Source organism: Stegostoma tigrinum, chromosome 7 (assembly GCF_030684315.1).
Source record: "Stegostoma tigrinum isolate sSteTig4 chromosome 7, sSteTig4.hap1, whole genome shotgun sequence".
In the NCBI taxonomy this organism is placed as follows: Eukaryota; Metazoa; Chordata; class Chondrichthyes; order Orectolobiformes; family Stegostomatidae; genus Stegostoma; species Stegostoma tigrinum.
In genome coordinates this window covers 66,249,669-66,269,050 of record NC_081360.1, presented here as the reverse complement: position 1 = coordinate 66,269,050, position 19,382 = coordinate 66,249,669, and the positions used below count along the sequence as shown (strand labels likewise).

Below are 19,382 nucleotides of genomic sequence, written 5' to 3'. Positions count from 1 at the left end.
TTGGTGCTTCTGCAGGATTTTAAATCCACAGATTGTGACAAGATTAAGAATTAACTTTCACAATGAACTTTGGTGTATTCATTAAAAAATTAAAATGTTTATTACTATTTCTGAAGCTTTTCTCAAAAGATAGAATGTATGTGGATACATTGCAACAGTTGTCAGAGGAAATATTAAAGCAATGACCAAAAAGTTAAAATAATTCTCATAATTTTGACTAAATCTGAAGTAGTTGAGTTAGTGATTCAACAATTGTGCATTGAGAAAGGAAAAAGGTAATTTGGATAAAATGTAAATGGAGTTGGCTAAGGTTCATTTGGAAGTGAAACAACTTGTACTTGAAAGGAAAATTAAACCAAATTGAAAGATATAATTTGAAAGAGAAGAGAAAGAGGAAAAAGGAAATGCAAACTTGAGAAAAGGAGAACTGTGAATTGCAACGAGCGTTTGAAACGAGGAAATTTGAACAGGACTGGAAAAGGTTTCAATTTTGTGAACAGGGACTAACTCCTGTTCTTGATTTGGCAAGAGATATTTACCTCGTGTCGAAATCCAGTGAGGGAAAGGAGTTGAAATATATTTTGTCCCATATGAGAAAATTGCTACAGGCTGTGCCTTCCAAATTAGGACTTCTGGTCCAGTAATATCTGTGGCAGGACCCACATTGTGTCATGTAGTTGCTTGCATTGATCGTTATCCATATTACTTTTTGTTACAATCTGTCCAATTTGGATAACCTAAATCCTGTTTTAGGCATTCGATTGGGATAGTCTTGTGATTAATTCGAGTCAAGTTAAGGTCTTTACTTTTAAAGTGCGTGTGCATTGAATATGCTTGACTTCCTGTGGTCTTGCAAGTTCTCTGGTCTGGCAAAAGCCCAATCCCAAAGCTATAGGATTAAGGAGGCATACACCGTGCATAGTTTAACTAGCCATATGAAATTCAGACAATTCTAGTGCAAAGACTTTTTGCTGGGAAAAGCATTGAGGGTTTAATAACCTCTTTTATATGAACCATTTGCAGATTCCAATTCTGTTAAAATTACTGCGCCTCATGCATGTAAGTTTGTCCCAGCAGCTCCTAGGCACAGAATTAAGAATAGATTTTGTAGGATTTGCTGGTGAAAAATGAATGATATATGATCATTTCTAAAGGATAATGATGCTTGATTAAGGTTTTGAAAACCTTATATGTTGATGGACACATTTAAAAACTGAATTCCTTTGGGAATTAACTTCCACCAAGAAGAATATAAAATTTTAAACTAAGGCAAATATGGTTTTTGGCTGATGATTACAAATTGTCCACACAGGCAGTAGGAAACCTTTATGTGAAAACTCAGTGAACCTGGAAAAATAAGTGAGCTAATAATGAACAAAACTCTAATTACCATGATGGCAAAACTGAAAAGAAAGAGGCTTCTCTCTGCGGTGAAAGGGACATGTTTAGGATAAATATGATTCAAGGAGACCTATGTAAAATTGGGCGAGTGAAATTTGTGGGCACATCTTGTGTTTCTCCAGAAATGCTGCATGACATGACTGAAGCTTATGACCAACTGATACCATCCAATACATTTATTTTGACTTAATTCGGATCATTAAAATTTATGAATAATTTATTTAAGTAACTATAGTTTTGTCTGAAAAAAGGAGCCAAAAGGATTGTCATCACTTGTGATACAGAATTGGTTCAATCCCTAATGGACGTACATGGAATAGTGTAGGTTAGACGGGCTTCAGATCGGTATGACAGGTCGGCACAACATCGAGGGCCGAAGGACCTGTACTGTGCTGTAATGTTCTATGTTAGCAAAATATGTGAGATTTTCTCCATTGAATGTTCTTTAAAGTGTATTAATAAAGGATATTGTTGAAGGGTATCTGGTATAAAAGATAGAACCTCATGGGATCTGGTGCAAATTGACTACATGGATACAAAACTGTCTCATAGAAGACAGAGATTAGCAGTGGAAGGGTACTTTTCGGAATGGAGATCAGTGACTAGTGGTATTCCACAGGGATCAGTGATAGGACCTTTGTAATACATCTAAATGAGTTGGTGGAAAATGTAGGTGGATTGATTATTAACTTTATAGATGACACCAAAATTGGCAGAATTGCAGATAGTGAGGAGGATTGTTAAAGATAGAGCGGGATATAGGTAGATTGATGATTTAGGCAGAGAAATGGCAGATGGAATTTAATCTGGCCAAATGCAAGGTGATGTGCTTTAGAAGATCAAATTGAGGTGCAAATTACATAATAAATGGCAAAACTCTTCGGAGCATTGACACACCGCAGGACTGGGCATACAGATCCCTCAAATTGGTAACACAAGTGGATAAGGTGTTCAGGAAGGCATACAGCATACTTGCCTTCATCAGCTGTGGCGTCGAATATAAAAGCTAGGAAGTTATGTTACAACTTTATAAAAAAACTTTAGTTGAGCTACATGTGGAATGTTGCGTGAATTTCTGGTCATCACACTGCCAGAAGGATGTGGATGCTTTGGACAAGGTGCAGAGAAGGTTTACCAGGATGTTGCCTGGTCTGGAGGGTTTTAGTTATGAATAGTGATTGGATAAACTTGGATTGTTTTCAATGGAAAGATGGAGGCTGACGGGCAACCTGGCAGAGGTCTACAAAATTATGAGAGGCAGAGATAGGGTGTAAAGACAGAGGTTATTCTCAGGTGGCAAGGTCAACTACAAGAGGGCACAGGTTCAAGGTGAGATGGGGAAAGTTTACAGGAAAAGTGCAGGGAAATTTTTCATACAGAAGATGATGGGTGCTTGGAAAGCACTGCCAGTGGAGGTGATGGAAACAAGCATGTTAGTGGTGTTTAAGGCATATCTTGATAGACAAATAAGCATGAGGCAAATGGAGGGATCAGAAAAATGCATGGGCAATAAGTAGTGAATCTAAATTAGGATTAGGAATTGGTACAGGCTTGGATGGCTGAAGGCCCTGTTCCTGAGCTGTATTTTATTCCATTATTATTGCATTGATGGAAATAGTTTACTTGTTTTATGGTTTAGAATGAATTTGAACTGTGCTGTAGTCAATTGTTGGAGTTGTGTTAAATTTGTAACAATGATATTTAGTTTATTCTAACAGTGTAAATACTAAAGAGTAGCAGAGCATAATCACCAGCCATGATGAATTAGTCATGTGGATTTGTGAGCAGAAGAGTCGAACATATTGTGGGAGTGAGACCTATCCTCTAGTCATCCTCAAAATTTCTCTAAGGATGTCTACCATATCCATGTAACCTTATCCACTTGTTTGTAAATTGATGTTAACCATAAGAGACACTTCCAGTTAGACAAGGAATTGTTTTTTTTTCTACCACACTGGACCAAGCAAGCTTTGTAGTTTCCAGTACTTAATAAATTTTGCTGCCACTATCCTCTTTTTATGAGCAGCATCTCATGCAATGTAGTGGGCTGACAAGACAACATCGTAGACAATGGTGTCGATTCTATGTGACTTCTGTTACAATATATGATAAGCAGCAGTGTGAGATCTTCAGACAGAGCATTAATTCTCCGCTCATACGAAACAGTCAATAGTAGGATACAGGGAAGAAAATCAGCAGGATAGAGCTGATATTAAAGAACTTTGGAGAAGAAAACCTAATGACAATCGTCAACAAGGAAGAAAACTTCAGTGAAGTGGTAAAAGCATTCCAGAGATGAGCTGCAACAGGAGAGTCAGCAACTACTTGGAGTTGGAGAATTAGTAACTCCAAAGTAGATGCTGGTTGTATTGAGAAGTCATGATTTGTGTGAGCAGATCCAAATTGCAGTTCAGTGGCAAGTGAACAGATATTGGAGTTCAATGGGTAAAATGCAAAATTCCTGATGGAGCTTGGTGCAAAGAATAAGGCTGAAAATGAGATGTTTAAAACTTTAAAACTGAACTTCACATCAAGAACTGCCACTATAGTAAATGGATGCCATGAGACATTGCTAAAAAATCAGTAGTAAACGGTCATGAAAGATGTATTAATCCAAGGTTGCAGAACTAGAGACATCACAAAGCCAGTAATTAAAGCAATAATAATGTCAGAACTAATAAATTTCTTGATCAAGCAAAGAAATTTAGAGGAAAAGTTCAATGTTCAGGGGAATTCATAGATTAACAATCTCCACAGGTTATTGGGAAAATGTGACAATAGTGACTACAAGTCAGAATTCATAAGAAACAGAATTGTTGTAAAACTTGCTGATGACCATTTGACAAATTTAGTACTGCTCAAAAAAGGTCTGACTCAAGAGAAAACCATTGAGATAGTGAGTGAAATACAGAAGTAAAATACATCAATCCTAACAGGAAAAGATCAACCTCAATCCAGGAGATCCAGAGTTCATTCAATTCTTAATGCAGAAAACCACAAATACAACTCAGAAACCAACACAACAAATAGGGCAGATACCAGATGCTAAAAGAGCTTGTCGATATCGTGGAGAAATAAAACCTCCACATGCACAGGCTATTCACAGACTTCTAGTTACTAAATTATCTATCATACAATAGATCACTTTTGGAAAACGTGTAGAAAAAGGGCACAGTTTCAGATTAGCAAGGCATTAAAAAAAAACTTACCTGCACAGACAGGTTAATGATGTAGAACTGTCTACCACAGTTGCAAAACCTCAAGTGCTTCTCAGGAAAGCTGGTTATCTGGGCCTTGTATTTTGGTAAGCCTCATGAATTTCAACTTAGCTACCAGTCGCTCCTATATTATCAGATAATGAAACATGGTTGTGGAAACTAGTTACAGCTGACAACAATGCAACTACATGGTCAGGAGGCTTAGCACCCAAGATTCGTGTTATGCCACAAGTAGCTTTAAATATAAGGACACTAAATAATTGAAAATCCAAGCACAATCAAGAATTCTCATTTGAGACTTGACCTTAATCATCTTCATACGGCAAAAGGAACTGAAGTATGTGAATTTAAGGAACAGCTGGTCAAGGGATGCTGGTAGAAGATTTCACATGGCTTCCTAGACTCACGACAGAACCTAAACAGAATCTATCAAGATTAACTGTGGCAAACAATTTCATATGATCAACAAGATGTGAAACTGTGACTGTATTAGATTGGCACAATTGTTTTCCATCGATGCTACAACTGAAGAGCCATCAGCATACGACAGCCAGCAAGATTTATGAGGGAAAAAATACAGTCAGATAGCCCATGAATAGCCTACTGCATTTCAACCAATTAACAAATTTATAACAGAGTACAGCACAGCTTGGTGAATTAAAGCTATTAACAGATAAAAATCTGATGTCAGATGCTGAAGTGATATGGAAGAGACAAGTTCAAGCAGAATATTTGACTTTCTTATCTGCCCAGGAAGAAAGCTCAGTAATTGTAACAGAGGTCATGCCCAGCTAGAAGCTATCTTCAAACAGCAGGACTAATGAAGTGCAAATGCTGCTTTCACCAATAATGAACTTACTGACAGTGGTGTTGAGGTAAATGGTTTACTTGCTTCGACACAATTCTACAGATGGATTGAGAACAAAAGTCTGCTGACATAGATTGAAGATGTAATGCATGTAATTTCATGTAAGCCCACCACTGAGGAGGGATAACAATGTCCAACCATTCAAAATGATGCACAAAAGCAATTGCCTGTTTCAGCAGGGAAGCTGACTATCCTAAAATGAAATCTAAAAGACTAAAGATCCTCTAGTTTAACAAGACCTACATACCACAGACAGTCACAAAGAGATTCAAAGGCTATGAACATGAAAATAGCAATATAGTCCAGGAGAATGGTGAATCCACAGATAGTCTGAATTTGTAAAGTCAGACTTTTGGGTCAAGATGCAGTAGTGGCAAATGTAATTAAATATATAGATATATAGCAATAATGAAGAAAACTGCTTGGGAATGTGGAGATGTTGCAACTGGGTCTGACAGGGTTAATACTGAGGAAAGCCATAAGGATTACCCACAAAGATAATGACATAGGACTTGCGGACTGACAACTTCTGATCTCAAAAAAAACGTGGTTTAACATCCGGCCCTTCTCAAAGTCTCCGCAGCAGTGTATACATCATACGAATGTAACGTGTGAACAAGTTGCTCACGTACATAACTTTAATATTGTTACTGACAAGAAATTCTTCCAGTTAGACTGGGAAGTGGCTTTTCTCTACCCTATCAGTCCAAGCAGCTCCTATGGTTTTCGACATCTAAGGGAATGCTGGCCGCACCTTCATCACTAACAACCATTCATGTTGCACAGGTGAGCTGCCTTGCTCATACAACACAAATGGCTAATGGGAAATCAAGTGCTACTATCTTCAGGGATAGTAGACAAGACCATTGAAGCTGAAAGTATACCAAAGAAATCAGGGCTAGTTATAATCCTACTGCAGAAAAAACTGTTTCAACAAAAGATATGTTTAAATAGTCAAAAGTTTAGGCCCCTGAAAGAAAAGAAACTTTGAAATTCCTGACCGACAACAAAAAACTGCAACTGCAAATGAATTTAATTTGTCTCATATAAATTTGCTTGCAGACCAAAAGCCTCAAGTGTCAAAGCAGAATTGCGCAGCAGAATTTCAGGTTAATGGACAAAGAAAGTGACACAATGCTTTAAATCAAATTGTTGAACTGAAGGAGGGTCCCGACCCGAAACGTCAAGCTTTCCTGCTCCTCTGATGCTGCTTGGCCTGCTGTGTTCATCCAGCTTCACAGTGTTATCTCAGATTTTCCAGCATCTGCAGTTTCTACTATCTCTGTTGAACCACAAGGATGGATTAGACTCCTCGAGCAGAAAATAACATTTTAAATGAAGAAACAGTGATTCTTGCTAAGAAGGAATTGGACAAACCTGACTGAAATAATGAAAAATCTGAATGAATGTAAAAGTATGCAAAAATTGATGTTAATTTTCTTTAATCGAAACTTAAGCGAGCCTCAGAATAGCTGAAAGAGATTTTACTTGCCAAAAGAACGAGCTGCCTGCACCAAAGGAGAACTGTAACCCTGGGCTTACACATGAGAAAAAACAACTACTCAGATAGTTAGCTAGTCACAACCTTTCTGAAAAAATTGTCAACAGTAAAAAATATATAAATTCTGAAAGGGAATAAAGATCACAAGGTAAAATTTGATAGGGAGATCTAAAGATGAAATTAATACATCAACTCCCTGATGAAGATGGAAAATCTGTTTAGAAAGAAGAATGAAAGGAAATACTGAATCTAGAGAGTAAAAAACATCATGGCAGAAAATTTCTTTGTTGTCCACAATTTATACCTGCTAGTATGCAAAAATCAGGTCTATCAAATGTCAGCAGTGCTGTTCTTCACGACTTAACTGAACCTGGCCAAAGATAAAAGAGTCTAATTAAGGAACTGAAAGCAATGTGAACTTTTTTATCATACAAAAAGAGGGCCGCTACATTGCATTTCGGAGGGCAAAGATACCAGTAAAAAAAAAGCAATTTTCAATCATATTCCAGAATGAACTGTAGGAGTGGCAATGAAGGAAATTTTAAATCCTGACTGTTACATGTATTTGGTATGATATGAGTTCAAACATCACAATGCTGTTAGATGGAAAACATGACAGCAGGGTTGAGGAGAAATAAGAAGTGGGAAGATTATTCTTTGGCAAACGTATGCAGTACATTAGATGTTAGTGTATTGTGATTATTGTTTGCTATATTTTGGATAGTGTTTATGAAAACTTATTACTACAGGGCTAACTTTTCAATCTTTAGAGTCAAATTGTTACAATGAAGTTTATGCTTGCATTGTTTGGGACGGTATCGTTTTAATTTAAGGAGTTAATGGGCTGTAGCACTGCTTAAAACTGGGAAATGTTCCAGAACTTGTACTTATTATTCTTTCATATGGGAAAGCATCTGGCTGGGAATTGGACTGATTCATTGGATATCTCTCCTGTCTCTCAGCCAGAAGACAATTTGATGTTCCATTGCAACTTTGTTGGCTATTAAAGAACACTGTCACTTGTGCAGGCAAATTGATAAGTACTGGTGCTCAGCAGATAAATGGGGAAGGCTAATAGTAGGAAACGCATACTAAGGTGATCAACCAGAGAACTGTTTCTCTTGCCAGAGATGTTGCCAGATGAGCTCAATTTCTCCATGACATTATGTTTGGATTTTAGACTTCCAGCATCCACTGTATTTTGGTTTTATTTGAGTAACCAACCAGAATTGTGGTGGTCAAATGTGCTAAATCCTAAAGAGAAACCAAGTTATGGAAATCAAACTAGACTCCATGGTTTCTAGTAGAGATCTATCTGAACAATCCTGAGCTGTGCTTACTTTATGCATCCACATTGGAAGATAGATTAATTACTTATCTACTTTTATTGTTTCAACCATGCTAGAATATCATTTTGTAAAGTTTCATTCATGCATGGGATACTGGTATCACTGCCTAGGACAACATTTATCACCCAACCTTAGCTTGCCCTTGAGAAGATGGTGCTGAGCTGCCTTCTTGAACTGGAAGAGAGAACCAAGACATTGACTCAGAACTTTGATCCAGCAACAATGATCGAACAGTGATATATTTTCAAGTTAGGATGGTGAGTAGCTTGGAGGGCAACTTGCTAATAGTAGTGTTCCCTTGTATCTGCGGCCCTTGTCATTCTAGGTAGAAGTGGTTGTGGGTTTTGAAGATAACGTCGAAGGAAATGATGAATTCCTGCAGTGTATCATGTAGACACTACTGAATGTCGATGGTGGAGGGACTGAATGTTTATAGATATAATGCCAACTGAGTGGGCTACTTTTTCCTGGATGGTGTTACGCTTTTGAGAGCCATTGGATCAGCACTTTTCCAGGCAAGTGGGGAGTAAATGGTGGACAAGTTTTTGGGAGTCAGGAGGTGGGTACTCATTGCAAGACTCTTAGCCTCTGAGTTGCTCTCATACTGCAGTATGCTAAAGGCAAAAAGCATCCCAAGTTCAAATAGTAAAATAGATCAGAAAACTTTCCCAGTAATGAAAACTATTGTACAGACAAAATTAAACAGAGACAGAATGTAGCATGCAGAGTGGGCATGAAGAGAGAGAGGTTTGCATATAATTTCCTATATGACTTAATATCACCTCCTGATGTTTTGCTAAAAATATGAAGTACCAACACTCTTGAGAGAGAGATTAATGCAGGTGGAATGAATGGAAAAAATGTAAAAGTTTATCTAGTGCGAATGTTGTATCCTAGCCTAGAATCTAATACCCTAGGCTTCTTTTAGTTTTATATTTCTCATTTGTTGACTTTGTAAAGCATCTAATGATCTTACATCAAGAAAACATCTGAGTAAAGAAGGGTGGTAAATAATGTAAAATGCATCTAATGTACAAAACAAAGTTACCAGAAATTTTTAAATAAAAAGACATATACTCACTATTTAGGTCATTTTCAAATATAAGTTTATCATTACACTCCTGTTCATTGGTACATCCACAGACGTACATCCTTCCTTTCCCTGTGGGCTGTTCAGTCATGATACAAACTGTTGTATTGTAAGTTGTGATTATTATGTCTTCCACTGGTAAATGTGGATAATGACACATAGTTTGAACACTTGTGGATTCATTGTCCTTCTTCCTATGGAGAGTAGCAAAGGTTAATTGGAATGGCATGTTAAACAAAAATATAAATTTGAAAGTTCATAAATATGACTAAAAGTTTCCAAAGCATCAACTTATACAGTAATTTGTGCAAAGTGCAATTTTTGTTGGAATATGTTAATGTAGAAGATAATCACAAATAGAAAGCAAGTAGTGCAGGAATTTGTGAAAGACTTCTGATTGGGATGATGTGGTGGGAAGTGCACTAGTGCTTAAATGTGTTTCAAATGGAAGAATATGACACACCAGGTTATGGTGGTACACATTTTAGAGCAACACAGTGGTTAGTACAGAGCCGAGGTCCCAGGTTCAATTCCGGCTTTGGGTGACTATCTGAGTGGAGTTTGCACATTCCCCTGTTTTCTCTAATTGCTCTAGTTTCATCCCACAGTCCAAAGATGTGCAGTTTAGGTGGACATGGTAAAATTGTAATTTATGTTAATTTAAATAAAGGCTTTTATAGCTGATAAAAAAACAAATCTATTGAGATTATTCAGAATAAAGTTGTGTTTACTGAGACAACTATAAACGTATTTGCATCTAAAGAAATGAGAATTCACCAATAAGGTTGTCTCCTTCAGAAAATCCTTACAAAATGCAGGTTAAATACTAGATCTAATGCTGCAATTAACACTTACCATATAGCAACACATATTTCCTCTGAACTTGCACAATAGGAATTCAATGTACAATTGCTGTAGCACACATTGTCCTCGCATATTGGGTTAGTATAGTCACACCACTTGCATAGGTTTGTCTCCAAGAAACTTGTAAGAACATGGGTATTCAATACTGTAACAGAAAGAAACAAGAATACAGAAAAAAAGAAGAAAAATAGAAATTGCTGGAAAAGCCCAGCAGGTCCAGCACTATCTGTGTACAGAAATCAGAGTTAATAGTTTTAGTCCAGTGACCCTTCCTCAGAATACAGAAATTTGGATATGCCCATGAAGTGCAATGACGTTCAGGGTTTTGGATCAAGAGCTGGAAAATGAGAATAAACTGGATACTTCATTTTTCATTTGCACGAATACAAAGGGATAAATAACATTTCTTTCTGCTGTAAACTGTCTAAAAATAATTGCTGGATGCTACAGAAATTAAATATTGCTAAAGGAGTTGCAAAGTTAAAGCTTTTTTGTCTTCTATTCATTTGCCCAAAGAATAAGTACCCACTTCTCCTGCTGTATAAATTCTTGTTCCTTTTTAAAATTTGGATTCTTGTGTCCTAGTTCTGATGAATGCAAAATGTAAAGCTTTGACTTTGTGTCCCCTTGTAGCAATGTTTGAATTTTGTAAGTTTCAAATTTTGTTTAAGCCCTCCGAAACAAAAATCCACACATAATGTCTGAGCATTAGATTTTATTTTTAAACAAATCAAAACAAAATTTAGCTTATCAATAATTAAGCTGTTTTAGAGGAGCTGCAGCAGTTTGTTGACCAATCTCAGTGGCATTTATTTAAGGATGGGCAACAAATGCTGGCCAGCCAGCAAATGCCTATATCCCACAAAATGAGTGAATGAAAAAAGTATGTAAACTTTCACAATTGCAATTCATAGATAATGAACAGGAAATATGACATAAACACTTAAAAAAATAAGATTAACAAAGCACTAAGGGTCAGATTAAAAATAATATATCTCTTACATCAGCCTGCAAATAATGGAGAACCAGAAGGGATCAGGGCAGAGGACTTATAAGAAAAGAATTCTGCTGACATTGCGAGTGAAATGACTGGGAAAAAAAAGAATATTTTTGGAAATGTCCTGTTTGTGAAGTTAAAAGGAATGCATTTGTGCTGTAGTGAATGGAACAAAATAGATCTTATTGACTATGAAATCCTTGCCTGGGGTTGTTAATCTGGGCCAATTAGGAAAGGCCTGGTTGATCAATATAAACAGTTGATTTCAAATCTTATCATTTCTGGGGAATGACTCTGATCTAACTGGCCACAGCCAGTGTATAGTGTACAAGTAAATAAAGGGTAACTTGGTGACCGGATACCAGCCTATGTGCAGTTATTTCAGTGGTGATGGGAGAAATCAGTACATACCTGAAGCACATTCATTTAAACAGTCATCTTGGACATTGAGCAAGCATTTCTGGCATCATGCCTTTATTTGGGAAGTTTGACTTGTTTGTTCCTTCTGTCGGTGACTGGGCCCAGTATGTGGAATGAATGCAATATTGTTCCCAGGCAAATAATATTGGGGCAGATGAAAAGCGATGACTGAAAAGCAACAACTGCTGGCTGCTTGCAGACCCACAGCATTTTCAGTTGTGAGGGGCTTAACTTTCTCAGTGGAAGCAGACACTAAAACATTCCAAGAGTTGACAGAGTTGTTTAAGAAATATTAAGACACTAATTCTGTGACACTATGGGTTTTATTCACCTGCTAAATAACTGGAGAAATCTGTATCAGGGTTTTTGATGAGTTTGAGATGACTGGCAAAGACATGTGATTTTAGGTTAATTCTGAATGAGATGCTGAAAGACCATTTGATATGCAGAAGCGCCTACTAGCTGTAGCCCAACCGGATTTCAAACTGGTACTTCAACTGGCTTTGTCATCAGAAAATGTGGAAAATGGAACATGGAAGCTACAGCGCATCCCAGTGGAAGTGGACTCATTCACTTGTCATCCTTGAGTATAGGGAATGGCAGAGCCTTAGGCAGAGCATGTCCTGAGCAGAGGGACCCTAGGCCAGTCCACAGCAGAATCCAACAACAAAGCTGAGCCTCTGCCAAGTGGTTAAACAGTTCTTCAGGATCTGGGCTGGCAAACGATCATAGGTGCTGCCGGTATGTGGACTTGAGACAACAAAGGAGTCCTACAAGGCCTGACCTGAGCAAGAAAACGCTGTAGACCGGTAACCAGAAAAGCACTCACAGTTGATAGTTCCCCTACATGTGGGTTGGAACAATTAAGTTTATTAGCGATATCCAAAGCAGAAATTATTAAAATTAATGTTTGGTTAAGTAGTCACCCAGTTCCTATGGTGGTCGATATTGTCGCAGCTGTATCTGTTGTTACAGAATCTGTCCTTAACAAGATTTGTTGAGGACTGCATACCTTAAATTTGCACAAGACCTCAGCCAGATTGAGAACATACACTGGGGAACCACTGCAGATTAAGGGTATGACTTCGGTTCCAATCTCCTATGAGAAGCAGTTGGTGCTGATACCACTGTTGGTAGTAAAAGGCTCGGGCCCAAGTCAATCCCAGTAAGGGATTGAAGGGATAAAGCAGGAAATTGAGATTTATGATGTTCAGATCAGCCTTGCACTCTTTGAATAGTGCAGCAGACTTGATGGGTTAAATGGCGTGCTTCTGCTATTGCGTTTTATGGTCTTGCAAAAAGATTCACCTTGATTGGCGCAACACTTTTCGATTAGAAAATGACTGCCTCAGTGAATTCCTAGTGAAATGCCCAGGAGTATTTCAGGAAGAATTTGGGATTATCAAAGGGGCTGAGCATGTTGGCCAACAAGCAACTCTGAGAATTGGCAAGGCCTGCCCAGTGCCATTTGCCTTGCAGGCAAAAGTAGAGGCAGAAATCAGGAGGCTAGAGAGCAAAGGAATCATCAAACCAGTGCCGTTTGTGGAATGGGCAGCATTGGTTGTACTGGTGATGGCTCAATTCACATCTGTGGGGATTTTGAGCAAACAGCAAACTGTTTATCTCAGCTGGATAAATACCCAATCCCTTGCATAAAATACTTGTAAGCAAAGTTGGCCAGGGGAAGTCCTTTACAAAGCTGGACATGAGCCACGCCTACTGCAATTGTGACTGAATGAAGAGTCCCAGAAGTATGCTACAATTAATACTCATAGGAGATTATGCCAACATACAGATTGCCATTTGGGGTATCATCTACCTGAACCTTCCTCCAGACGATCATGGAGGATATTTTACAAAGGCTACCTCAGGTTACCAATTATCTGGATGATGTGCTAATAACAGGCAATAGTAATAAAGAGCGCTTGGAGAGCTTGGACACAGTGCTTAAACATTTCTTCCAGGCAGACGTACACCTTAGAAGGGAAAATGTTGTGTACCAGGCACCCAAAGTGACATACTTGGGTTACAGTGTCAACAAAACTGGGGTCCACACATTGGAAGACAAAGTGAGGGCAATCAAAGGTGCTCTGGCTCCCATGTCTGTACCAGAGCTTAGGTCTTTCCTTGTGTTGGTGAATTATTACGGAAAATTCATATGTAACCAGGCCTCCATCTTGGCACCCTTATACCGGCTGTTGAAAAGGGTCAGCCGTGGAAATGGTTGCATAGCTAAGAAGTAGCCTTTAGGGAAGCAAAAAGCAGCTATTGTTATCTATTGTTATCTAAGGTGTTGGCCCACTACGATCTGAAGTGAGAGATAGTGCTGGCATGTGATGCCTCCCAGAATGGTATTGGGGTAGTGTTGGCTCACCGGTGACCCATGGAAGGGAATGCCTGATAGGGTATGCTTCTCAGACTTTGGCTGATGCTGATCGCAAACACACCCAGATAGAGAGGGAAGGTTTGGAAGTCAGCTGGTGGTAATGGGGGAAACAGAAGGGCCATGGCAACCAGGATTGAAACCTTTCTGGAGCCGACGAGACCAGATCCCCACAGAGGATGGCATATTATTAAGGGGAGCAAGGGTGATTGTCCCAAGTAAAGGACACCACTAGATACTGGTAGAACACCCCAGGATCATTCAGGGTTTTTAGATGCTTAGAAGTAGCTATGTCTGGTGGCCCAGTTTAGATGCTAGTATCGCTGTATTGGTGGAGCAGTGTCCAGAGTGCCAACAAGAATAAAATTGCCACCAGCAGCAACACCACATTTATGGGAATGGCCGTGTAAACCATGGACTCAGTTGCATGTCGGCTATGCCAGTCCTTTCGTGGGCTCAATGTTCCTGGTTATTGCAGACACCCATTCAAAGTGTTTGGACATTGTTGGTTTCCTAAAAACAAAGAATGAGTCCGCAATCTTTTCAAATATCCAGCTTTATTTTTTCTTGTATGTTGACTACACAGGTGCAAGTTGAGACCTCGGCAGCAACAGCTTTAAATCGTGCTTTTTATACATTTTTACTTGATCCTCCCTGTGACATACTTGCAAGCTGTTCCCCATACCCCAACCACAAAATCTAGGCGACAGACTGTTCATCATGTACTCTCATGTCTGCTTTGGGCTAATTTCTGGAAATTCAACCGCACCTGCAAATCTGCTTTTTGCAATAGCATTTGTAAATTTGACCCTTGTTATGCTGTAGCTTAATCACACAATTTTCAGTATATTCCACAGGCTTGCCTAAAGTTCATTTGGCAAACCCAGGGATAATGATTAAGAAGCCACCAGCATCGTTTTTAGTACATGGACTCCCGGAAGTATTGGTCATAGACAATAGGATGTCATTTTCCAGCAGGGAATTTGAGTATTTTCTAAAGTCAATGGCATTAAGCACATAAGGAAACACCATACCATCCATCATCCAATTGTCTAGGGAAAGAATGGTCCAAATGTTGGAGATCAGAGATAATGGGAACTTCAGATGCTGGAGAATCCAAGATAACAAAGTTTGGAGCTGGATGAACACAGCAGGCCAAGCAGCATCTCAGGAGCACAAAAGCTGACATTTCGGGCCTAGACCCTTCATCAGAGAGCATTGGAGGCAGTTTTAAAGAAGCAGCCCACAGCATCACTTGAAAACAAAGTCCCAGTTCCTGTTCGATTACAGGATCACCCCACACAGAACAGCAGGGATAACTCCAGCAGAGTTGGAGATGGGGAGAACACTCCGCACCAGGGTATATCTGATACACCCACCCCTGCGGTGTGGGGGAGAAAGAGTGAAGCAGCAGCAGGAATGCCTGTGCTGGCCACAGGCTTCTCTCAGTGAGTGAGCCAATTTAATTTTGGGGATGAAGTTCAGTGCCAGAACCATAGCAATGGCCTTTCATGGGTACAAGGTGACATTGATGTGAGGACACATCCTGTGACTTCCAAATTTTGAGTCAGTGGCACAGTCCTGAACAAACATGCGAATCACCTGAAAGCTGTTACCTCATAAACAGGGCAGGAGCAAAACATGCCTGGCCTTTCAGAGCATCCAGCTGACTTGTCAGAAACCATGGGTCCCCCCCACCCCCATCTGGTGTTGAGGAAACCTCAGAGTCTGAGATAGATGCAGCCTCAACACTGTTATGGCCGAAAGAAGTGGAGGAAACACTCTCAAGATACTGTGGGCACAAGAGATGAGCTACAGTCTAGAATTGGGGCAAAAGAAAGGCCAGGCCTACATCCTCAGACTTGAAGGGAAGGGATGCAGTGATTGGAACCAGGTGGATTTTGTTGATTATGAGATCCTTGATTGGGATTGTTAACCTGCGCCAATCAGGAAAGCCCTGGCTGACCAATTTCAACAGGAGATTCAGAATTTCCTCAATTCAGTCAACTGATTCCAAGCTGGTTGGATAAAACCAGTGTGCAGTGAGCAATAAAGAGTGACTTGGTGATGGGATACCAGCCTCTGTACAGTTACTTCAAGTGTCATAGTGTTTGGTATGAAATCAAGAGTTGTCCAAAATTAAATAGAAAAATATTTTCCTGTTTTGAGAGAGCTGAAAATATTTTCATGGAGAATTGCTCCATGGGAATTCCATTAATGCTTATTTCTACCTTTCAAAGTCATATGTTGGATTAATTAAGAAAATGAACTTTCAAGCTATTCAAACTATTGGTTCAATAATGCATACCAAACATCAAAATCAAAAACTGTTTTAAAGTATTGCACAGCCAAAACCAAACAATTACTCTTGACATCTATCTTGAAAGTTTCAGAACTAGTTTGTTTTTCTGCATCTGGAAATCTTTTAAGGCTGTGAAGCCATTTTGGAGACAAAATTCAATCGGCCTCATGATGAATGCTAGGATTATGATATAAAAACAGAAAGTACTGGAGAAGCTTCAGTAGGTCTGCCACATCTGTGGAGAATTAAAACAAATTTCACTTTTTGAGTCCAGTATAACTCTTCTTCATAACTGGACTTGAAACAACACAGTTACTGCCAGATGTGCCTCAAATCTGCAGTATTTTGCTTTTACTGGGATTATGATGATTAATTGGCCCGTGCCCATTGCTTACAATGCAGGGAAGTTTATGTTGCCTCGTGACGTGCATGCACTGCTTCGTGCATGCAACAATAAATGTACATCCAAGTGACTGCATAGCTCCACTTATGGCCCAATTTCACCATCTAAACTAGCCTGCACCATTTAAAGCCAGTCTGCACCTCTTAAAAGGAAAGTATACTCTGGGAACTATGTCCTGGAATGGACTGTGGAAGAGTCTGAGCAGGAAGAAGAGTAAATTATGGCACAACAGGGGAAAAAGCATTAATACGTGTTCCCTGATGCTACACTAGGTATCTTAGCAAAGGAAGGCAAGAGATGTACATTATTCACAAGGGGGCAACAGACCCTCCAAAGAAATGTGGAGACAGTGGATGAAGACAACCTTGGTGGCCAATGCAAGGAATCAGGCCTCAAGGACCTGATTGCAGCTCTATCGATAGTACAATGGACTATACGATTGCAAAACCGTAAAATGCAATAGCAGAAGTAGGCCATCCAACCCATCAAGTCTGCTGCACTATTCAAAGAAAGCAAGGCTGATCTGAAAATCATAAATTTTAATTTCCTGCTTTATCCCTTCAATCCCTTACTGATTAAAAATCTATCTCAGCCTTGAAAATATTTACATTGACCTAGCCCCTACAGTTGTCTGCAATAAAGAATTGCAGATTCACTGTCCACTGAGAGAAGGGATTCCTCCACATGTTTGTCTTAATGGAACAACCCATTATTTTGAGAATTTTGTCTCTGGTCCTAGACTCTCCCACAGCTGAAACAACCACTCTGCATTGGCCTATCAAGTCTGCTAACAATATTTTATGTTTCAATACGGTTGCTACTCATTCTTAAAAGCTCCAATGAGTATAAACTTAGCCTACTCAACCTCTCCTCATAAGACAGTCCCTCCATACCTCAGATCAGCCCAGTGAGCTGAACTGGCCCCATAGCCAGTATATCTTTCCTTAGATAAGGGACCTAAAACTGTTTACAGTATTCCAGGTCTGGTCTAACTAATGCTTCATGTAGTTTTAGCAAGACTTCCCTATTATGATACTCCCTTCCCCTTGACAAAAGGACCAACATTCCATTTGGCTTCCCCATCAGTTGCTGCACTTATGCTAGCTTATTATGGTTTATAAATGAAGACTGCTAAATTGTTCTATGCTGCAGCTTTCTGCCGCCTTTCACCATTTAATTAACATCCAGCTCCTCTATTCTTCCTGTCAAAGTGCATAATCTCAGATTTCCCTGCATTATATTCTACCTGCAAAGTTTGGCCCACCCACTTAACCTATCCATAAGCTTTATATAGGCTTTGAGCCACCCTCACCACTTGCCTTTCCATCAATTTTTGTGTCATGCATAAACTTACATTAGTAGTGAATAGTACATTTGTTTTCCTCATCCAAGTCATTAATATATTGCAACTACTTGTGGTTCTAGCACTGGCCACACCACCAGTTATAGCCTGCTGTCCTGAAAATGCCCACTTATCCCAAATCTCTGTCTTCTATTAGTTAGTCAATCCTCTATTCATTCTAACATACTACATCTAAGGCTCTTATTCTGTTAAGTAACCTTATGTTCAGTACTTCCTCAAGCACCTTTTGAAAATCCAAGTAGATTATTTTACATCCACTGCTTCCTTTTTAGCTATGCTGCATGTAACTTCTTCAAAGGTCTAAAATACTTCTCAGGTATAATTTCTCCTTCATGAAGCATGTTAACTCTGCTTGACTATATAATGCCGTTCTAAATGCTCTGCTATTTCATCCTTTATTAATACTTTTAACATTTTCCCAAACACAGACATTAAGCTAACTGGCCTAGAGTTAACTATTTTGTCTCATTTCCATTCTAAATAAAGGTGTTAGATTGGCATTTTTAATCCTCCAGAACTTTTCCAGAATCAAAGGACTGTTAGAAGGTTACGACCAGTGAATCCACAATCTCTGTAGCTACTAACTTTAATATCCTATTACATCTTATCAGGTTCAGGTGACTTGGTACCAATAGTGCCTTTCATACTTTGCTGCGAGTGAAAGTTATTTTATTCATTGCCTCTTACTTTTTGCTCCTTAGTTAGTTAATATCTTTCAAGTGCCATTAGTGTCTTTACTATAAAGACTGGTGCAAAATCTTTATTCAACTCTTTTGCCATTTCCAGGTTCTCCATTATTATTTCCCAAGTTTCATTGAGGATTATGTTCACTTTGCTTCTCTGAAGCCTTTTATATAATTAAAGAAGTGCTTACTTTCCCTCTTGATATGAATTGTAAGTTTACTCTCAAAATTTATTTCCTCGCTTTTTGCATAGATAGGGTTGACTATCAGAATCTTTTTCCCAGAGTTGAATGTCTAAAGTTAGGGGGCGTGCATGTAAGATAAGGGGGGGGAGATTCAAAGGAGTGACAAGTGTTTTATACAGAGAGTGGTAGGAGTCTTGAGCGTACTGTCATGGTTGGTGGTAGAGACAAATAACGAGAAAGGCATAAGGAACTTTTAGATAAGCATATGAATATGCAAGGAATAGAGGAATATTGGCCAAAGACAGGCAGAGGGATTAGTCTCATTTGGCACCATGTTTGGCACAACATAGTGGCC

The 19,382-nt window shown here is 39.0% G+C and overlaps 1 protein-coding gene across 1 annotated transcript in view; it reads right to left on the bottom strand.

Annotated features, from left to right (window-relative positions):
- The window catches only part of tgfbr2l (transforming growth factor beta receptor-like), a 100,141-nt gene that overhangs the window by 39,505 nt on the left and 41,254 nt on the right, over positions 1-19,382 (bottom strand). Inside the window, exons 2-3 of the mRNA XM_048534701.2 lie at positions 10,283-10,436; positions 9,419-9,621 (exon numbers count right to left, since the gene is read on the bottom strand). Coding sequence (XP_048390658.1) covers positions 9,419-9,621; positions 10,283-10,436 — 357 coding nt within the window. The remainder of the gene's footprint in view (positions 1-9,418; positions 9,622-10,282; positions 10,437-19,382) is intronic.